The following is a 23148-nucleotide window of genomic DNA, read 5'->3' as shown; positions in this document are numbered from 1 at the left end:
TCGGTGAACAGATCTAGTGGAACTATAGAAGTTGCAAACTCCTGTTTGAGTACAATTTAAAATGCCTTGACCAGCATGTCTTAAAGTGTACTTAGTGTGGAAAAAAAGCCTTAGTGGGATGAGAAAAATGAATACCAGAATCATCTGGTTTTCTCCACTTTTTGCTTTTGATTTTACCACTTGCTTTTTTTTGCTGCTGGAGAAAGACTTAGTGTTTTTTTTTTAATTGTTGGGAAACAGCTTGTGGGTATCCAAGTGGAGTGTGGTTTTCAAACCCAGGGTGGAACAGATTCCCCACATTGAAACTTCGGTGAAACTTTCGTTGTCAGAGTTTTGGCACAGTACATGAGGATGATGTGTTGTGTCACTAACAGTCCATAGGACATATTAATATATTCTGATGTATGTGGAACAGTTCTACACTCAATGCATGAGTGAAATTGATGAAGCTGCTGTATGCTGGTGCAATAAGTTAACTCTCTTCTAGTGATGCCCTGTTTAAGCAACATCTTTTGTTTAGTCACCATATCAGTTGCAAACCACTTAAGAAGAGAATTCTTCAGGGTGTAGAAAGAAGCTGGCAGTATTTTAAGTCCTGTTGCATCTCTCTCAGTACAGGTATTTGGTTGTCTTTCTTGCTTCACATAATGTATGCAACTGTAAAGTCACACTGAGTGATTGTCTTTCTACTGTGATTAAAGCTCTGTATTTGCTGACACTGTCAGTCATAGCTTCACCCGCAAAATTATTTTATTAGGTTGTGACAAACACAAGGCTTGTTTCACTGGGCATGATGGCTATCAAAAGTTTGTATGAATTAGTTCAAGAACAATCTTTTTTTGTTTAGAAGCCCCTTATTTTTTATTAAAATGTTCATTTTTTTCCCCTGCCATTGCAGTAGTCTACTAGAATATGCTGTGCCAATCTCTGTGGGCTTAAAATGAGTTTTTTGGTGGGGTGTAAGTTGACTGCTAGATGTAATGGTAAAGAATTAGGGTGAGAAAGAATAACAAGATCTGGGTCATGCTTTCTGAAGTGCTTGTGTGTCTCAGTTGGGAGCCATTCTAAACCCATGTAACTACCACTGTTTTAAATGCAACCAACAGACATCTATTAGTATATTAGGGAAAAAATATGTTTTCTTGTTTCAGTTTGGAGTTTATAGTAGTTCTTAAGTGATACTGTAGCAACAGATAAAATGGCCTCATTACAGCATGCTGCCATTGTATTTGGTTCATATTGCCTTGCTTGTGCTGCACCCAGCAGATGAATACAAGTTGCACCTTGGCACAAGTAGGATATTGTTTTTACTGTGAGGTGGGGGAGGATGTTGTCAGAAGTGTCCCTGAAGACATTCTGTGGCATTAACTAGGAAGCTATTTGGGCTTGTCTGCCTAAAGCAGGTGTGTTCTCTATTTTAATGATGTGTTTGCATGCATTTGCTGAGTGTTGGCTTTTATTGCATGTTCTGTTGAAACTAAGAGTGCCAGTCTGTCTGCACAGAACATATGGATATGCTCTGTTTCCATCTCATTCATGTACTGTGCCAAAAAAATCTGTTAAAACATGGAAAGATTGATTGTGCAAAACATAGCTGGTCAGTGAGTGATGCAGTTGTAAGAATACAAAGTGCAACTTGTTTTCTTAAAAAAGAGAAAACCAAAGAGTGAGTGTTGCTCTGTGTGAAGCTACTGCATCATATGGACCTTAATCCTGATGTATACAGAGCATGCACCAAGGTCAGCAGGAAAAAATAGTTTGCATCTGTTCTCTTCTGTTTTCATCCTTCTCTGGTCAGGAGTCCTTTTTCTGGCGGTGTCTGGGATTAGCAAAGAGTTACAGCTGAAATGCTGGGAGCAAGATACCATGCTGCTGGTTGTTTGAGTATGAGCCCTTGTTTGTGGTCCCTGTTCTCTCTTGGAAACCCATTTTTTTTCCTAGGATGAGTATTTAGAGTAGCACTATGGAGTCTGACTGCCTGGGGCTGAGTGGTAACTCCTCAACAAGGGGGTGTCTCATCTCTTCCCTCTCTCTCCCAGGTGAGTGAAAATTTCACCCCTGGAAGCCAAATGATATTTAATGGCTGAATATTCACAGATGAGTCAGTCTCTTAGGGAAGTGGGTGATACCAGTGAGTGTGATGGCACCAAAGCCCCGTGGGGTTGTGGCCTAGGGCCCCACAGTTTTGCACAGATATCCAGTCCAGTTCTGCTAGTGAAAAGCATGACTGCATGCGTATTCTGATACCTGCCTTTTTTGGTTAAACCTATATGATGTTATGCTGTGTTCCAGTTATGTTTTCCCTCTTCCTTTTTTTTTTTTTAGATACATGGCATGCTATCACAACTCACTTTTCCGTAACATTGTATTTCAATTTTGCCTTTAATTTGAAGTCTCAAAGCTATGGCATAATAAGAACCCCCAATGGAAAATGTAAGAAATAAGTTTCTCTTTCTCCACCCCCATTTTTTTTCACTAATTATCTGAAAAGGAGCTATTAAAAAGGAAAGTCGACTCTACTTTGAATTTTAGTTGAAATTTTGGAATTAAATACCATTAACTTCTCAACTATTACAGAGTTGCCTTTATCACTGCTTATAGTACACTACCATTTCTTCATGTCAAATCTCTTCGCTCATTGTCAATCAAAGCTACAATTTATAAATTAATTCACTCTAGCAATTTTCCATTTGATGTTAATATCTCAATCTAGATTACTAAACCCATGAGAGCAGCTGTGTGATTTACTGTGATGCATTTCCTAGTATTGCTAAGGTCAATTTTTGGCTGTATTTTTTTAAGCCAGTCTGAAAAACCTTTGGTTCTATCTTTGGCTTGAATTGATACCACAATTCAGTATTAGTGTATAGCTTTTTCTTCTTCCCCTCTACCTCCCCAACTCCAATTACTCTATATAGAGTTTTGCTTTTTTGGGAAAATCTTGTGCCAATCTTACAGAAAATGTTAAAGCCAAGAGTAGCTTTTACAAGTGAAGAGACAGTTTTCTGAAGTCTTTGAGTAGGAGCTCACCCTTGCCGTGAGAAGCGTGAGGCACTGGAACAAGATGCCCAGAGAAGTTGTGGGTGAACCCTGGAAAGGTTCAGTGCCAGGTTGGATGGGACTTTGAGCCATCTGTCTAGTGGAAGATGTCCCTGCCCATACTGGGGTAGGGGGTGGAGGGAGTGGTGTGGAAATAGATGATCTTTAGGATCCCTTCCAATCCAAACAATTCTATGCCTCGGCAAGTAATTAAAAGGGAAGCTGCCATCTATATTTTGGTGCTGTGTATGGCACACCTGTGATAGTCCTGTGTTCTGTGCTGCCCAGCTAAGTGTCCTGTCTAGAATGTTTGCCAAAAAGGAGTAAATTAAGCAATGTAAGAGGAAGGATGACACACTGTATTTTCTTTTATTTCCTGTTCCTCAAGCCTTAAACTATCTCTGTCAGGGTCAGACTTGGCTTTTGTGGCACTTTCTTTCATGAACCTCTTCACCTTTCCCTGAGTCTGTGTATGGGTGTTGAACATTCATTGCATACTGCTGTGTGAAGAGTCACTCCTTTATGACTTGTTTGGACCTGTTACATGCTTGCTTCACTCTCTGATTCCTGTGTTGGGAGAGATGATGAGCAATCTGTGTGCTTTCTGGCCACTTCTGGCTTTACAGGCCTTTATCATGTCTTTCTCCCCAAAGTATTTTCTTCTGTAAAACTTATTTCATGTCTGCTTAGTTTCCTGAAAATATTTTTTGAGGAAAATTTGAGTTAATTTTTCTGGCTTTTGTAGAGAGAAGTCTTGCCTTGTAAAACTCCTGGAGTATTGGAAGGGTTCAGCAAGCTGTTCTGACTCTTCCTGAGCATACTTTGACTGTGAAGTGCTAAAACTTAGAGTTGTCCTCAGATTTACTGTCTGGACCAATAGGCACTGCCAGAATGGTTGCAGTCAGTGACTTTGTAGGGAGTACTGATAAAAAGTGTAGCGTAACACAAGGGCTGTCAGTCTGAGATCGTATCTATACTGAGCAACTAAAGGTTAAACATCGTCTCTGTTTCCCTTCTGGTCAGGATAGTTTACAACCCAAATTTACCCACGAGTTCTTTTATTACAAGGCAATGCTTTCAGTTTTGTGCTAAAAAAAAAAAAAAAAAGAAAAAAAAAGAAAAAAGGGATTTATGGATGGATTTGAATGGAATGAATGGATTTATTTCGAGGTAACGTGAATGAATGCATGAGTGTGGAGCCTGTTTTTCCAGGCTAAATATATTAGTTGAAAATACTGAAAATAGAAACAAGTTGCAAAAGCCTTTCTGTGCAACTGTCAGTCAGGGGGGATTACGGAGGGGACAGTAAAGCACTCATTATTGAGGCTGAAGCTTCACCATTTCCCTCTGTCCTGCTGTGACCTTAATGAGAGAGCTGCCCTTTGCATCCTGGCTGGCAGGCAGAGCCCAGCAATTTGTCTGGTACCATCCCTGTGTGATGGGGGAGATTGACAAGAAACTTCTGTACCGTTCTGGCTGCTCTTGGCAATGCCTGTGCTCAGCAAAGCTGTACCCAGTGCCTGGTGAGGCAGCGCCTTGTGCCTGCTTCATCAGGATGCAGGTGCTCAGACAAAACCATAGAAGAGTAGCTTACAATTGACTGCATGAGGAGAGCTTACTTAATAAACAATCTGGTTAGGCAGGAGACTTTTTTCCATGATGTTAATAAGAAGCTCTTGCTCTTTGATTTTGTGTTGTTTTGATTTTTAAGTGATTGATACTTCAGATGGTGGCAGTGTTATGATTAATTTTAAAATTACATGAGAGTAAAAAGTGGAATGATGAAGTTTTTTCACATTTGTGTTAGACAATAATACAAAGATCTCTTGAAGGCATTTTCTTGGAAAGCTAAGACCTTTGAGGTCTTTTCTGGCCCCTCAAAGTGGCTCACACTAGTTGATAACTAAACTTTTGTTTTGGAAACTTTTGGAAAGATTAACATGGCAACATTGATGGTAGCTAACAATCAGGCATGTGGATCCTAGGAAGTCAGTTCTTACCTAGGATCAAATTATTAGTGAAATAAGTTTCTACTGACTGCTCTAGATTTAATTTTTTATGCTCCTTAAAATAACCTTGAATTCCTCTGTTAAAGTTATCCCTGGTTCTGTTTGTGATACTGCAGGAGGAGAATGGAATCTGTGGTGTTACTGTGTAAAACCTTCCACTGTGTTCTATATTAAAGAAAACCATGTCTTTGTTTTTTTCTCCTTGAACTTTTCTTATTTCTTTTCACCCTCTATCTGTCCTACTGAGCTGCTTCAGCTTTCAGCTGCCTTGCAGACTCTTTTTCCTTATTTTCATTTGCCTTCTCAGGTGCTGGTTCATCTGCTTAATTTTCTCTTTCTAGTGTTCATTTGCTGCCTTGATTCCCTCCTGCTTTATCTTTGATTAATTTCTTCCAGTCCTGGAAATAGAGGAAATGATCTGTGATAGAGGAAGCTATCACAGTAACTGTTATAAAATGATGTGGAATGTGACAGTATAATGGCACATACCATGGGATATGCCAAAAATTCTCATGCAACTGATTATCTTTCAAGGCTAGGGAGGGATGAAATTGATGTGTGCAGATAATCTTTAGATACTAAACATGTCAACTATATAGACCTTGAAGAGGAGACCAGAATATGAGTGACTTCTTTAGGTGGGAAGGTCAGTTTTGAGGTGATGAGGCAAAGATGACTTTGGCAGTCCTGTCCTAATAGGCTATCCAGGGAGCCCCTTAATGGGATGAGGGTTGTAGTGGAACCTTGGTGCTGCGCTGAGATGCCAGGTGCTGCCTGCTTGTTAGAGTCGCCCAACAGAGGAGAGAACACGATCATAACAACGCTGTGTCCTTCCTTGAGGCAGTGATCATGATCCCCATATTCCTGCTAGGGGAAGGAAAATGTTTTGTACTTGTGAGTTCTTCCTCTGTTCAAGTGTCTTGTGCTCCTCCCGCTTCCTGGTGTCAACTTTTGGCATTTTATAAGCTGTCCTGAGAATCTGTTCAAGTTCTTGAATGTACGGAAAGTAATCCCTGTCACATTCCAGCTTCCCTTCTCCATGCCTTCCTCAGTCCCTGGCCCTATCTGTCCTCTCTTTCTTTCTCTCTGCCCTGCTGTGTCGAATGTATAGACTCTGTTGACTCTGGTATCACCAGAAAAGAGTGAGGGAGGAAAAAAGAGGTGGTAAGTCAGCTGTGCCTGTGATGGATTAGCTAGTTGTCGCTTTATGGTAGGTAAATTGTTGGGTAGTGTCCAGCGCAGAAGTTGAGCAAAAAGCGTGGAACTGCTTAATGACTGCTCACAAAACACACCTCTCTAGTTTTTGGGGAGTGAGGTATGCCACTGCTCGATGGCTCACTATAGAAATGTTAATTCTCTCTGAAAAGAAAACCGATAGTTATGGCTTGGACCCAATCCTCACCCTTAACTCCCTCCAAGTTGTTTCTTTATTCCCCTCAATTCTTATACAAAATAACTTAGTTAATTGTGGAAACAGGCTGAGATTGGTATCAGTGCAAATCCTTAAGTGTAAGCCCTGTCCTAATGTTTTTGCATGAATGCAAGGTATTGAATGTCTTCAGGGGTGCTTTGCGTGGTGGTTATTTTAGACAGAAAAGTCTAGACAGTTCTTAGGATCTATTGCACATCTCTACACCTGCCAAAATTTGGGAGGGAGTTTTGTTCAAATTACACTGCTGTTCATCAGAAAGTGTTATGCGTGTTGTGAAAACCTAACTGAATTAGGCTGTTTCTCTCACTCTCCCTCCCCCAAAAAATCTCTGCTACTAGTATTCTAAAACTTGAGTAATATTCTGCAATTGCTATTTTTATTTATACCTTTCCTTATTCTCTAACAATTTCATAAATAGAAAGGACATTCTTTTGTGCATGGTTTTGTTGTATGTGCAATAGTGTAGAGACTTCACACACGTGATGGAGAAAAATTACTTTTTAAACACATTTTGAGTTGAAATTTAATAGATTAGTTTTGAGAAAGGCTCTTCAGTGGATAAGAGAGATAAATATAGATATGTATTTTCAATGTCAGTTTTAATTGTATTTTTTCAGAAATACAGAAAACTACTTTCTTGCTTAAACATGCAAATATTGCACTTTTGAAAATGACCTGTGATACTTTCTTACATTTGAAAATGTAAGAAAGTATCTAAGTAATGTCGACTTGCTTTTTATTGTTTTTAATTCATCTAAGTTCTTCAGCAATATCCAGACATTGCAATTGACAGTACCAAGTCTCCATAGGGCTCTGAAGTTCATGGAGAAAATGCATGGAAAGAATATGCATGTGTGGAAGAAAGGAAAAATGAGCAGTTAATTTAGACTACTGGTGACATTTGAATGCTGATTTTAAAACTTTGCTTAAATATTATTAAAATTCATTGAATTGGGTAATGAGTCCTTCTTCCTCCCTTCTCCATTCCCTCTTGGGAGGGAATGGAGAAGGTTTGCACATGATATGTTTGATTCACATGTGATTAGACATTTAATTCATATAATGGAAAATTAAACTGTAGGCTATAAAATGTGGTTACAATCTCAATTAAAATGTTTAATATTTCCCCCTAGGTTTCTTAGTAAAAATAATTACAATTTTCCTAATGTTGGTAAGCTCATCTTAAACTATCTACCAGTACATGAGTTCATGGGTCTGTCTTCACTTCCTGCTTTGCATAGTTTTGGTCATGTAATCTTAAATACTTGTCTAGCTGAGCAGTTGTGCCACTGTGTTGGCTATTTTGAGTAAAGGTTTGTGCAATTTTGTAATATCTTGTTATATAAAATATAGTCCTACAGTGTGGTTGTAAAAGTACTGTTTTTAAGGGCTCTTGATTAAAAAAAAATGTTTAAAATAGCCCTTCAAGTTTTTAGTAGACCTTCAAGGATGGGCAAGTATGAGTTAAAAAAAAAGCACAGGCAAACAAAGAGCCACAGCTGTATTTCTTGGAGAGGATATGTATGTTATAATTTCCATGTTTTAGAATAGAATGAAGTTCTAGAAAGGATAGTAGACAAAAAGCAAATTGCATTAGAAAACCATAAAAAATAAAACCTTGACTGCATGCTGAATGTTTTATTTTAGGTGTTTGTGTAGTTTGTAATGGAAACTACGGGCTTACAAGAGCAAGTGATGGGAAACAGTGGTCTGTGAGGCAGCAATAAAAATTGGGAACGCCAAATATGTGCACTGTATGTCAGCCATGGTTGTCAATTTGTTTGAAAAAATAAATTGTTAAACAATGAAGGCCAGTTATTTTTTTTAATCATTATTATTTTTCCTGGGAAAAGAGTTTGTATAGCCTAAGGAGGGATTTGGTGCCTGTGGGAAAGAGAACAGCGGGCTCAATTTTCAAAATTTCTGCAGCTTTGCCAAGACATATGGGAAGAAACAAGAGTGCACCCTCAACAACTGTAGCCCTGGGAGACTCTGCTAGACCTGCATGCGGGTTTTCCCATTCATAATTATGCTTAAAAATCAAACTGTGTGCGCTGGTAGCTCTGCACAGGGAGGAGTCGAGCTTGTTCAGCCAGATGTTGATTTACTGTAATTATTAAGCTGCTCTAGTCATGTGAGGGGATGTCTGTACTGGTGAACTTGGGAAGGCGAGTGGTGTGTGTTTGGTCAGGCCGTGCCTTTGGGAGCCCATCCTCTGCACATCTGCTGTGCGCAGGCACGGTGGGGAAGCAGCACCTGCTCCTGCCGCTGCTTGGACATGAATATGTTTCATGTGACTCCTCAAACCCCCTCTGTGATTTTGAGTCAAGTGTTTTCTTGGTGGTAGTGTGCTGGGAGTGCTTGTTTTCCAGGCTGCTGCTGCAGCTCCACGAGTGGAACAGAGTGCTGGTCTTTTGGCTCTCATTTCTTTGTAGCTCAGGATGCTGTTCTTGTTTCTCATCTGCTGCCTTTGATATCCTGTCCATCTCAATGGTTTCCTTTTGAACCGGAGCTGTGCATAAACATCCTTTATTCAAGTAAAGCTTCAACCTTTTTTTTAAAAAGGAATGGTAAAACAATGTAGCTGTAGTGGACAATACAAAGAAGATGTCAAATGTGTTATCTGAATTTTTGCTCATGTCAGCTGTTTTCAATGAGTGTGGTGTATTCCTGCAAAACAGACCTAATTGGTCGGTGCCTTTTGCTCTAGCCAAAATACTGTAGGGGAACAGAATTACAAGAGCACGGAAACATTTAAAAAATAACACATCCATGCAAATTCTCCCCCAGATTATTGCTGTTCACAGGCTCTTAAATAACAGAGGAAATAAGGAAAATACACAAGGAAACAGGATTAACACATGAAGCTTAGAGTAAAATAAGATGAAAACCAGAAACACTTTCTGTAATCGCTTGGGAAAACCTACTGTAGAGAACAGGATCATAGAATCACTGTTTAAAGAGAGGATTTGGGGGATATTGCTGGGACAAAGTAGTCTAAACTGTTTTAAAAGTACTTCCAGATAGGAAAATGAATTGGATTTCTTACTGGTGTGTGTTGTTGATCCTCAGAAAGGGGAAGCAATGGCTGCTTTCAGGAAGCTGCAGGCTCTTATCAATCAAGGTAATAATGAGACTTGAGCCAAACATCATTTTGATTGCTTTGAATGTATGTTTTATTTTTTTTTGTCATTTTCCTTCTCATCATTTTATGCTTTTGTTTCTTTGCTTGTTTAACAGGCTTTGGGCAAGATCTTTGTTCTTGCCTTGCCCTGGATTTTTTTTTTTTTGGCAGTTGTTATTTTTTTTGTTGTTGCTATGGATGCCCCTCAGGGTTTGGGTTACCCTGATGTGTATGTCCCTTGGTCACCTTGCCTATGCAGACGACAAAAGCACATTTTTTCTGGCTGAGCTTGATCCACAAAGAGCAGGCAGGTTGTGCATTGACTTAGGTGACCCAAAGATCCCCATAATTTATGGGCTCTGTTTCTATGCTCTCGTGGCACAACCTCACTCACACTGCAAGTTTCCTTCATAATTTTGCTTTGTATATTATATGAACTTAAAACTCCTGCCTTTTGCAAGGTCTGTTTTTTGGGGGTTTATTTGTTTGTTTCTAATGTCCCCTTGTTTCTCTTTTGTGTTTTGGTAGGCCTGGATGATTGCCTGCAGCAATATGTCCATAAATTTGAACGAGAGAAGATAAATGGTGAACAGCTGTTACAGATTTCTCACCAGGACCTTGAAGACTTGGGTATCTCACGGATTGGACACCAGGAACTGGTTCTAGAGGCTGTGGATCTCCTGTGTGCACTGGTTAGTCACGTTGTGAAGAGATGAGCAAAGAACTACTTAAAGGGCTTTTTTGGGTGAATAACCAAAAAAACCAGAATACCTTTGTGTCTTGCTTTCTGTTACACATCATGATAAAAGAAAAAAAGTAAGAATTTGTTTAATTCTTGCAAGTTTTGTAATAATAGTTCTCTAACTTTTTCCTGATAAGAGGCAGCTTCGGTTCATTTGCTTGCACTTCCAAAGGGAGAAGTTGTCTGTGATCTTGTGGCTCCTGTTAGTGAGCAGTTTGTCTTAGAAGACAGAAGGCACACTGTTGAAATGACAGGTGCTGGAAGTTCCTCACATCAGTTGAAATGGATTTATGGTAATTCTGTAGCAAACCTAGGAAGTGAAGAAAAATTAATTCTTGAGATGAGGGATGTTTAGCCACCTCAGTTACAGTTAGCTGAACTCTTAATTGGATTCAGAACTTAAGCTGTTCTTTTGTTCTACTCCTGATATATAATTGCAGATACTTTGAAAACAAACATACTCTGAAAAGCATAAATATATTTTGGATTGTTTTACTAGTGCAGGCTTTATTTAAAAGCCATAGTTTGGTCACAGCCTTGAAGGCCTGTTTGATGTAGTGCAGTGTAATGAGCACCAGAGGTATATAATAATTACATCAGGGAGGTGGGTGGGAGAGCCTGCCTGATGATTCCTTGGCCAGCACTGGCCTGTCTTCCCTACATTAGGCAAGGTTTGGAGCAGCAAGCATATTCTTCTTAAAATGGAGAGTGTTTATTGCCTGTGTGATATGTGCTTTATTTGCTGCAGAGAGGTGCTACAGGGAGTGCTCCTGCTCCACAACCTGGAGCAGATTGTACTGAAAGAAGCATATTTAATGAAATCTCTTCAAACTATCTAAAATGTTTCTCAAAAAGTTACTCTTATACTTGAGAGACATTTTATTTCCTTTAGGTATTTGATCTACCAAAAGATTTTAACATTAACTTGAAAACCTAATAGAAGAATGTAGTTGGACTGAAAAGCAGTTCATGGTGCGGGAAGGAACTTGTCAGGCAAGTGCAGGGGTCTGCTGAGTTAGTAAATGTAGTGTGGGCTGTATATGGTCCTGACTGAAGTCATCTACGTGATAGTCCCCAAAGGCACTTTTTTATTCTCTTAAAAATATTAGAATAAAGTGAACAAAGCTGGACAACTGCCAGAACCTGAAGCTGTGTTTTATCTCTTACAATTTCCTTCTAATTTCCTTTGTAGACAAAAGTTTTGACCTCAGACCCATTTCTGGAAATCCTTTGTGAAATGCAGCTCAAGTTAATGCATTAGACAGATACTGCATATTACAGCTGAAATGTATTTGTTACCTTTTTAAGAGGTGCAGGAAGAATTCCCATGTTTTCAGTATGCCCTTTGCCACCTTCTTGATGCTTGTTCCCTTGAGTTTTTGGAACTGCATGGATTTAGTATCCCCTTGTTTCCAAGGGGATACTAAATGCTAATGACAATTTTTTGTTGTTGTTTTGTTGTTTCTTTTTGTGCAGGAGAGAGGTTTCCTGAGTCCACCTGTGTTAGTTCTTTGAAAGTGGGAATGTTTATGGTTTAGTGGATGTTTTGCTGACACTTCCCCAACTTTTGCAGCCTTATAAGCAAAGGAACAATTTTGAAAATTTTTTCTTTTTCAATATTTTTTGCTTTTCTGTTCCCCCTTTTTTGATCCCACTGCCACCCCCACTAAGCTGTCAGCTCGCACTCTGGAAATGTAGCATTGGCTGGGCCAGCCTGATGTCACTCCTTGCAAGGTTGTCGTTCTTGGTGGGGAAAGGCTGAGAGGGGATTTTGGTGGCTTCCCAGTTCTGGAGTTCCCAAGAAGAATTTCCCCTTTTGTCTAGTTTTGTCTTGGTAGTTTCCCAGCTGAGTTTCCTTCAGATCAATGCTTTGGCTCCCTCACACCACAAGAACACACGTGGCTCTAAAGACAGTGGGGAAACTCTCTTTGGAACATCTTTCTCCTTCACTGTCTCTTTTCAAGCATTCACTGTAGAGACCTTTGTTCCAGCCTCAGTAGGTCAGTCACTAAATAGAGTGTGAGCACAGTCCTTGCCTTGAGAAAATACACCAAATGCACCAAATTTTTTAATTTAGTTTTTCTGGGGGGCTGAGTACCATTTGGCAGCACTGAGCTAAAAATATTTCTGGAAGTTTCTGGCGTGAAAAGGAAAAATTGAGTCTTTTTCTACTGCTTTGGTGATGAAGCAGTGTTCTCTCATGTCCTTGTAGCAGTGGCTGCATATGCCTGTCTTGAAGGGTCAGCAGGAGAGTGTAGACTGGAATACAACATTTCTGTTGCTGTTGAGCTGGTCTAATAGAATTTTCTGAACAGGTGTTGAAGACTTATTTGAGGAATTTAGAGGATATATCAAAGGACCTGAATTCCCCCTGAAAAGGGAAAAAAATAATCAACCTGAGTGTTTCAACTTTTTGTTGAAAAAAGTGTGTGTGGGGGGAAAGGGATGGAAGAAAGATCATATTTCTTTGCTGATTGAAGTATTTGGGGGAGGGGGAAACAAACATACATAACTTTGCTTTTCAAACCACAGTAGCAGGGACAGAAAACAAGCTTTTGAGGGCTTAATAAATATAAAACAATGTAAGCAAGAAACTATGCAAATATTTTCACTTCTAATGTGTTCTTTGGATTTGATTTCTGAATCTTTGCCTACACTGTATGATGGGAGAGTTTGGAAACAAAAACACGGTGCATTTTTCTTGAGGTTAGAGTAAAGAGATACTAGTTATATGCAATTAAAAAAACCACCCCAAACCCTAAAAAAACCCATAAACCAAAAAAGGACATGGTTGTGCGTTTGATAATTTTACTGATGGTAGCATTCTGCCAGCATGTTTGCAGTGTAACAAAATACAACATCATAACATGAAAAAAAGGCATTCATGAAGACTTACCCTTTGGGTCCTAATCATTGTCAAAGTATATCTATGCACTACCACATAAGATTTTTGTTCTTTGAGTGGCTTCAAATTTTGTGTTGTTTATTAAAAAATTTGCTACTCCAGAGAATTCTTTAGAATGCATTTTTGTTAAAAGGAAAAGAGCAAGAATGGGTGACTGTGACAGTACCTTGTGTTAATTCAAAGGTTCATATAGCCTGCCATGAGTTGGATCAGCATCTGAGCAAGCATTTAAGCTGGTTTTATTCATTTTATTTCCCAGAGCAGGTTATCAGTTCAATCAGCATGTCCAACTCATCACATTGCAGCATGTGAACATGGCTGTGAAAGGGAAGAGGATGCTCTCCCTGGGCAGTAGCAGAGCTCTTCATCAGCCCAATTCAGCTCTGAGATAACTGCTCTGCTCTTTTGACTTCAGTTGGCCACTTTTGGGATTGTTTTTGTTTTTAATTTTTTAAAAATTTTTAAATTTTTTTTGTTTGTTGGCTGCCTAACCTTGAGCTGTTGTTTGGTCAGATTATTTTTTCTCATTAAATGTGGTGGAGTTTAGAAGGAGTGAGCTCATGTGCTCTCTCCTGCACGTGTGCGTGCTGCCTCTCCTCCAGCCCTGCATGTGGCTCCCAGGTTAATGAGTAATAGCCTCGGAATGTTTGACATCAGGTGCTCTTGACCGCTGGCTTCAGCCTGTGTTTAGGTTAAAACAACTTTGATGTTTAAAACTGAGAGCAATAGTAAAGTGCAACCTTTTTTTTTTTGGTTCATGAGCAACATCTAAAACCTTTTGGTTGCTTAAATAATAATTTGTTAACTCTTGCAGCCTTAGTCCTGTGGAAATATTTCAAGAAAAGCCTGCTAAGCTTTGCACTTCAGCTGTGTGTCACTGTGAAGGTTGTTTGGTGTGCTGCCACAATATCAACATTCCTATCTGTCGTGGATTGGGGCTACAGTTCTATGACAAGTTAAATTAATCCAAGTCAGCTGCTGTCTCCACCCACTCCTGTCCTCTGATTAGTGATTCTTTGTGCTTGCACTCACCTGACCCTGAAGTGAGCTACTTCAGGGAGCTAAACCAAGGGATTAGATTTCTTTGTATTGTTCAGATCCCTGAGCCAACCATCCCAACAGACTGGACGTAGCAAGTGAAGGAGAAAGAATATTTGGTGATGTGAGAGCTGGTCAAGAGAGTTTCAGCTGGGATAAAAGCATTGTTACATCCAGCGAAGGGGCAAAATGCTTTCTGTGTGTTAGAGCAGACAGTGAGGGGACTGGTGAAGCAGTAGTGGCTCGGGTTGGGATGACTCCTATTTCTGGAGTAGTTCATCCACTAGGGCTAATCCACAGTTGTACAATTTGGTGTCCTGGTACTCAAGAGCTACGTACCCTGTGTTGTGCTGAGTGGGTGTGGTGCTTGGTCAGGACTCTTCCTGTACAAACTGCTGGTTTAGCAGTGGAGGTGCACTCTCTAGAGCCTTTGGAGGAAGCTGTAAGAGGGAGCTTAGAGCAGTGACTTGGGGCTTGGCTGTGATGTGCTCTTGAGAGTCTTTTGGGGACACCAGTTGCAGTTATGAGCTGGAGCCCCTCCATCCCTAGAGGCTGCACCTATGTTGCTGAAGTCACCCTCAAAACTGAGAACTACTTGACAGAATTATTTAAAAACGACCTGAACTGGAAGAGTCACACCAGACTCGCCCGTGGTATAAATAAGGTGAAACAGGTGTGATTAGGGATATGTGAATGTTTTAAGGCCAAGCCCAAAATCATACCTGGTATAACACATGTCCTTTTAAATGCTGCTGCCACCCCTAATCTCAAGTACCCACGGGTGGTTGGCTGAGTTTCTGCATCTGAATGACAGAAAGAAAGATCTGGAGATACTTAATTACATGAAAACTCTCAAGTTCTGATCAGAGTGATTAGGTTGTACCTCTGCACCGAAGAAATATTTTCTGTTTTCTGTCCCTTTTATGAAAGCAGGGGATCAGCATCCTCTAGTTCCCCTCTTTAAGGGGAAGGTTTCTGATATGTGGCTTTCTTGTAGTCATAGGAACTTGCCTCACATCCAGACCTGTTTGTGAAAAAGTATTCCCTCAACAATAAACTAATATTCACTCTTCTAAGAGGAGGCTAAAACTAACTGCAAAAAATGCATCCAAATAATGCTCTTGGGGTGCTGTGGGGTTTTTTTGGTGCTTTTTTTTTTTTTTTTTTTGTTGCTTTTGTTAAAAGGTGATAAGTTCACACATCACAGTGTGCAAGTACTTTAAAGTTGTTTAGTAATCCAGATCTTTCCCTTTCTGTAATCCTGGAAAATTTAAGGATATCCTTTGCTGTTGCAACAGTGGCATTTTTTAAAATTGGACATATCCTTTCAACCCTTACTCCTGGCTGCACATTAAGAGTATTTCCTTGCCAAGAGCCCTGAGGTGGAGGAGGGAGGCACTTGTGTAACTTAAACCCACTGGGATCTTATCCATAGGACGTAGTGGTAGTGGTAATTTCAAGATAGCTGTGTAGCTGACACCTCTCCATACACTGGAGACGTGTGTTTCTATGGGTCAAAAATTCTTACATTTTGTAAATGGCTTAATCTGAAATATTCCAGCCTGCTTTACAGATGCTTCTGTCTGGAGGGGATGGAGCTACAACCAGCACTGTGCCCTAGCAACATCCTGGTCTGCATTAATCGGAGAGAGAGGGAAGTGTTTATCACCCTTTAGCTGTCACTCCTCAGTCTAAATTTGCCCCCTGCCCCTAAGTGCAGCAAAGGTACAGGGAAACCAGAGCAAGCTCAGTGAAGGGCTCTCAGCTTGGTCAGGGCTGGGCTACTTTCCTTGAGGAGAGGCTGAGGGATTGGGACTTCTTCAGCCTGGGAAGGAGACGGCTCCAGGGAGGCCCAACAGCCTCAGCTGGATCTGGAGCTGGATCCCCAGTGCCCACCGTGGTGGGGAGCAGTTGTTGGGATGACAGAGTTGGGCTGTGCATGGCAGAAGCTGAAACAAGAGGTTCAGGCTGGATATAAGGAAACGTTTTCTTACCCTGAGGACAGTCACACCAGGTGGATCAGGCTGCCCTGAGAGGTTGTGCACTGTCTTTGGAGGTTTTCAAGACTTGACAAGACAAAATCCTGAATAAGCTGGCCTGAGTTTACAGCTGAGCCTATTCTGAGCGGGAGGTTGGTCTGAGACTTCTGAAGCTTCCTTTCAGCCTCGATGGTGATCCTGAGTGGAGGCATTAGAACTCCTGGAAACTAGGAACTAGATGGAATTAAAATTTGCTGTAGTTGTTTAGGGTTTTGAGTAGGAAAGTAGAAAGAGTAGAGAGGATATTTGACTGAACTATGGAACTTGGAGGTTAATTGCAAGAATCTGCAGCAGCAAAAGAATAGTGAAGGGCAGGACTCTCTTATATTTTTGTGTGTTTGTTTTGTTCTGGTAGGAGTGCATTTTTTATTGTTGTTTTGGGGTTTTTTGGGTTTTTTTTTTCCCCTCAAGAAAAGTAGAATTTTGCATTTATAAAGTTGAAGCTATAGGCAAGACTCTCAGATTTTTTTTTTAGGTTTTGTAAATGAATGAAAAATTTGGTGTCTAAAAATAGGTTTAATTACCATGTATGATGTTAACACTGTCCTCAAACTTGCAAATAATTGCACTATTGTACTCAAGGAGCACAGTTACTGAAAGCTGGTGATCCAAATATTTATTTAAGCTTTTGATTGCAAAATTGCATTTGCTTCCTGTTGATGCTTTAATCGCTTACCAGATTTAGCTTATCTTTTGTTGTGAATGAAATGTTACTTCAGTGTTTATTTATTCCAGGATAAAAAATGTTTTAAGAAAAACAGTGTTTGCTCTTCTTTAAAACGAAGAAAAACAACACATTTAACAAGTAAATGATATCTTTTAGGACACTGGGACTTGATTCTGATTAAAAAGTGTCCTTAAATCTCATTAATGACAGAAACTGAGGTTTGGCACTCACAAAAGTATTCTTTACTGGCTGTTATGTAGAACAAATCTTTGAATGCATTTTTGCCAAAAAACCATGAGAAAGTTGTGCAAATCATCAAGACTTTTCATCCCATGTGAGCTTTTAACTCATTTTATAATAAATGGGAGAACTCAACAAAGATATTTATCGACCTTAATAAATAATGTTCCTTGCAGAACTATGGCCTTGAAACAGACAATATGAAGAACCTGGTTCTCAAGCTGCGAGGGTCATCCAACAATCTGCAAAACTACATCAGCAGCCGTAGGAAAAGTTCAAATTATGATGGAAATACCTCTCGCAAGCCCCCCAATGAATTCCTTACTTCTGTCGTGGAGCTTATTGGTGCTGCTAAAGCCTTGCTTGCGTGGTTGGACAGGTAAGAATGAAATTATTATATTTTAATTTGGTGCTCTAATTGCTTCCCTTTGAAAAGGGCCTTCCCTAGATGCGTGGGTGTAAAGATCTTAAGGTCACTAACTCCTTTTTTTGGTGTTGCTAGAAGACCTCTAGTGGATAAATTTAACCAAGGGTATGTATTCTTGCAGTTTCACTCTTGTTAAAAGCAATGAAACTGTTAACATTGCACTCAAACTGCTATTTATAAAAGTATGAGTGTTCCCTTTTAAGTCAGTTTCTCATACACATGGTTTTCCCAGTTTCTAAATTACTTGTCATTGGCAGATCCCTTCCTGAAAGATTTTTTTAATGTTCTGCTGAAATCATGGCCTTAGCTATGTGATTTGAAAACTGAGCAGTGGGAGAGATTATCCTTCTGCTGTTTCATTTTCTCTTTTTCTGTCTTTTTTGTCTGGAAAGAGCCACAGTTATTTTGTTACAGCTGCAGCAGTTTTGTTAAGTGCTGGCAGGGATGCAGTCCATGATAAGAGATGAACATAAATTCTCAAAGCCCTTGCTAGCTTGCCTGAGAAGGAGAATTAGGAGAATAACTGCACAGAGACTGGCAGCAAGGTGCACTTTTATCCTTTATCCTGTTCTCAAGTAAGGACTTGATCTGTGTCCAGGCAGCAATGTTAGCACTTTTTGTCTCTCACCTGGTCCTCTCCTCTCACTCTGTTGCTGGCAGCTCACCCTAAATTGTTTTCTGTAACTTAGTCATCAGAATTGTTGGTTTGTCCATTTACAGACCTGCTGTGGTTATTTTTCAGCCCCTCTTCTAGGTTTTGCAACTGTCTGAAAGGTCAGAAGTAGAACTCTTCAGGTCCTAAAGCAGCCCTACCTGTAATGATTCTTCTCTAAGTCTCACTGCATCTCTGTGTACACCTCTGTGAAAATCTATTTTTCTTCTTTTAGAGAACTGTTTTTTCCTTGTCTGGTCAGAAAGTTGGAGGTTCTCTCACTGGTGAACCCCAAGGACCGAGCTAGAAAATTCCCAGTTCTGGTGCAAGAGTGAAGCCAGGACTGTGCAGTCAGGAATATTTACATTGTAAAACTATCCTCACTCCTGTGTCAATGTCAGAATTGCAGCACTTACTCTCATATGCTGTTCCTCATTGGTAAGGTAGGATGGGAGAACGCTGGTCCCTCCAATCTAAGAGGAATTTTCTCTTGTTGTAGGACCCCATTTACAGGTATTGCTGACTTTTCATCAATGAAGAACAGAATCATTCAGCTCTGCTTGGACCTCACTACTACTGTTCAAAAGGTCAGCTGATTTCTTTTCCTCTCTGCTTTCCAAAAGGGAAGGAAAGGAGGCGTTGGGGAAGTAATGTGCTTGCTTTGTGCTGAGTGCTAATGAAAGGCAGTTCTGGGAATGGGAGCTTACTTTTAACTTTGAACATCCATGAAGGTCAGTTTCTGAGTTGTGTTTTTTTTGTTGTTCCCCCTGCCCTTCAATTTAGTTACCATTTTTGGTATTGCTGGCTGTATCTTAAGGGACTGCAGCTTAAAGGCTACTCTTATTTTCTTGAGCTTTACTAGAAAGAGGGTTAGTCTTTGAAATAGTTGGTCTGCGTTTGAAGATTTTCGCATTCCAAGCAGCATGTTGAAAAACAGTTACCAGTGCTAACTCTAAACAAAAATATGGTTCCATTGGTTTTGTACCTATGTTTGCAGACTCCATAGATGTTGTCCCATGGAGGATATTTTAGCCATCAGATGGGAAATGCTGCAGGTAATGGAAGGCGCTGCCACCTTTATGATACAGATCTCACCAGCCAAACTGCTTCTGCCACTACTGCAAGACCAGAATATTTTCCAAAACTTTAATTTACCAGCTGTATGATGAGTGCTTGTATAAATAATAGCTAAAATAGCAGCCGTGGCAGTCTTGGCAATTGACATAATTTTGCTCTCTGAATAATGCTGCCTGTTTTTGAGCCTGTTCTGAGAGCGTGGCACTGTTGTGGCTGTGAAGCACTGTGTGCACACTTCAGTGACTGCCAGACTTGTTCATAACCAATATTCTGTGCCCATATAATGTTTGGCCGTGCCCTGTGACATGGGTGATTCCTTCCCTGTGCTGAAGGGATGATGTCAAAGGACAGAAACATCCTGAGTTGTCAAGCTGTGATGCCACTCAATGATGTCAGTTGTCATTGTGAAAGGATGGTGTCTGGGTACCCCAAGGTGTGCGTGCCTGCTGCTCAGTGCCCTTCTTGCGGGGACACTCTGTGTGCAATCATACAAACTCAGTGATTTACAGCTACAGATGTGCAGATTGTGCAGTGAAACAGTTCGTGTTTCTAGCAGCAGATGGTGTTCACCCAAGAGTGCTACTGGAACTGAGATAGGAGATTGCTGAACGTGTGAATAAAGCTGCTAAAAAGGGTGTCTAGTCTTTCTGTTAGGTCAGCCTTTGGTGGCAGGGGAATGGAAGTTGTGAACAGCAACCCTAGCCTTTTAAAAAATGTCAGACTACCCCTCTGCCAATTTGCTATGAGCTATAATAAAAGACGGGGTTGGTGCATATGAGAAAAGCATTAATGGGGGAGGAACCAAAGAACACGGTTTTGTCCTGGGACAGGGCACATATGCTAGAATAGTCTGAAGGAGTCTCCTGATGTGGAAAAGAGATACAGTGGAAGAGTATTTTGGAAGGTTTTTAGACTTCAAAAGTATTTCTTATTAAGACAGACTGCAGAAAGAGGTGGTCAGTTCTAATGGTGAAGAGGCCAGAGTGGCTCTTGTGGAACCAATGCTGCTCTGCTTGATTATAAATGGTGGATAAAAGCATATAATAATAAAGCAAGACAGGAATGCAAGAAGATTCTAGTTACCTTTGATGATAGCTACATTGATTCAAGGACAGGATTTTACTCTACTTTAAGTTCAGGGCTGAAATAATAAACAGTATAAACAGAAATGAGTAGGAGCAGAAAGACTTTGCAATATTGAGTATTTTGGCTGCGTGATGATAGATGGCATTTGCTATTGATTTGTGCAGATATATTTAGCACAGAAAAACAGGGGAAAGTCCTCCACAAGCTTCTCCAACACGACTCCTCCTTAAGCCGATTAAAATGTTTGGGGGTTTTCTCCTTGTAGATATTGTAAATCTTGGTCTATTATTTGTGTGCTGTTTTTAATCTGAGAATAATATCATACTCCAGTTCAGCACTTCTTGCAGAAAGCAGTGATGACTTCCGTAGATTTTTACATGAACATATTTCAGTTCAAAGACTTTTATACCTGGACTAAGTAAATAATGCCTTGTGTACAGTCCTCTGCCCTTCAGGAATGTCATTGATATTTTTCAGAAAATCACTTTCCCTTCTATTTTTAACAATATGCTTCAGATACATTTTGATGCCTGGGGCAGGGGAGTACCTGAGTTGGGGTTTATCACTGTGAGCAAACATATCTGCCTGGCCTTCTAAGAGTCTGATTTAATTGTGCAAGGTTCTGCTTTTCTAGAAAAGTCAGCTGTTGTAATTGAATCCCACATTCTCTTAGTTTTCAAGGTTTATTATTGCTTTCTGCCAGGGCCAGAAAATAGTTGCTTAATAGTCCTTTTGAGCCCTACTGGGTGAAACTAATCTGACTAATCCCTGCAGCATGAATAACTCTATTTCTATTTGAGGTTAAAAAGGAAGTTTTGCAGAGTTTTCAGAGATGATTTGTTTCCATGTTTATTGGTTAATGTAGGGGTTTTGTTCTTGTTTTATTTTTAGGATTGCACTGTGGCTGACATGGAAGATAAAGTCCAGACTGTGGTAAGTTTATGTTTCTGTTGAAACTCAGCTGTCTGCGTTCACATTCATTTTGGTTGCTTCTATGCTGACTGTATTGACAACAGTTTTTCAGTCCCAAATGCACAAGCATATTGTGCAACTAAACATTACTATGACTTATTTTGTGAACGTTCTTTCTTGTAGAGAAAATCATTGAAATTTCAGCAGACGGATAGTGTGCGGTGGTAGCATGTAGTCAAGTATTCCTTAAAGTTTCATTACACAGCTATATTTCCAAGAGAATTTAACCTCAAATTTTCAAGGGAGAACTAGTCCTGGAAAATGATCACAGGCTAAATAAACCAATTATGCCTGTGAAGTGCATTTAGCACCTTAATAAGCAGAAGCTCTGCCTTATTATGCTTCTTCATGTAGAAAAACTGCCCTGCCACAGAAATGAAGCTCTGGCTCTGTGCTTGAGCTTGAGTTTCTAGGGCTGTTTGAAGCAGCCTTGTGACCAAATGCCGAGTGTAATGGAATGCTTTTTATATTTTGTAACAGTTAATCATCGCTTCCTGCTTTTGACATGAACCAGGCTGTGCTCTTTGATAAGGCTTCCGGTAGCTCATAGATCCTTAGGAATTTAGTAGCACAATAACTAAAAATAATTTTGTTCATAAATAACGAGACCATGTAAAAGGGAGTTCTCTGCATCTTTCTTTTTCCATTTGTGCACACCCACACTGGAAGTAGGTATTGTTGTTTGGAATTCCCTTGTTTGAGCAGTTCCTCGCATTCACACTTAAACATTGTTTTGATTTATTTTATTGCTGCTCTAGAAATCTGACGTAAAATGAAACAGAAAACGTTGGAGCTATTGTTTCCAGGGACCATTGTAATCCAGACCAGTGTCTTCCTATGACATAGCTCCCCCCACCCCATTCTATATATGTGTCTACTTTGACTGAAGGATTCAAGCCCCTTGTGAAAGGTGACTTTCCTTGCAGGTTCCCAAACTGTTTATAGCTAACTACTGTAATGTGTGCTAATCTTTTTTCCCCTCCCCTTTAAGATTTTGTAACCTGCTTTGAGTGTCAGCCTTGCTTCGGTTGATGTAAAAGCAGAAAATACAGTGAGACATATTGAAATTTGTGTGTAGAGAGGGCACAGATTTTTTTACTTTTTTTTCTTCTTTTTTCATGTTTAATTAGACTTTCTTATAATTACATGTTCTGCAAGGCAAAGCCATTCTGCCTTCAACGTTACTGACACAAACGCCAAGGTCAGAATTAGCCTTTATTTGTAATGTTGGCTTAGGATCAGTTATGTTTTGGTCAAAAGGAAATATGAACCTTACCTGTGTAAGCATTCCAGAAGAGGTCAGTTCAGAGGCACAATGGAGAGAAGTACTGAAGAAGCACTTAAGTGCTGGATGGTCCTACCTTATACTGTAAGGTTTTGTGCAGGTATGTCAAGGGACAGCACATCACTTTTTGTGACACATGGCCGGTTGTATTCTTATGGCAGAAGTACAGAACAACATGAAAAACTGTCAGTTGTTTCCACAAGGAATCATCAAAATGTTTCAATATTTTAATGACCTCTATTTTGGTTAGAGCAAACAAACCCCAAACCAAATTTTTTGTTATATTTTGTGTGTTTATTTTTTCAGACAGAGGCTGTGTTAGAACCTGTTAGTGATGGTAAGGTGGCACTAATGGAAACAGGTTGTTTCTTGTTACAATAAGGATGTAAACATGCTGTAGAACAGATCTGTACA

The 23148-nt window shown here is 40.0% G+C and overlaps 1 protein-coding gene across 1 annotated transcript in view; it reads left to right on the top strand.

Annotated features, from left to right (window-relative positions):
* The window catches only part of CNKSR3 (CNKSR family member 3), a 55921-nt gene that overhangs the window by 17414 nt on the left and 15359 nt on the right, over positions 1–23148 (top strand). Inside the window, exons 2-5 of the mRNA XM_041423853.1 lie at positions 10133–10296; positions 17412–17614; positions 18814–18901; positions 21369–21410. Coding sequence (XP_041279787.1) covers positions 10133–10296; positions 17412–17614; positions 18814–18901; positions 21369–21410 — 497 coding nt within the window. The remainder of the gene's footprint in view (positions 1–10132; positions 10297–17411; positions 17615–18813; positions 18902–21368; positions 21411–23148) is intronic.

Source organism: Onychostruthus taczanowskii, unplaced genomic scaffold (genome assembly GCF_017590055.1).
Source record: "Onychostruthus taczanowskii isolate IOZ18803 unplaced genomic scaffold, ASM1759005v1 scaffold8, whole genome shotgun sequence".
Classification (NCBI taxonomy): domain Eukaryota; kingdom Metazoa; phylum Chordata; class Aves; order Passeriformes; family Passeridae; genus Onychostruthus; species Onychostruthus taczanowskii.
Note: the sequence above shows the minus strand (reverse complement) of the source record. Positions and strands in the feature narration are given on the sequence as shown.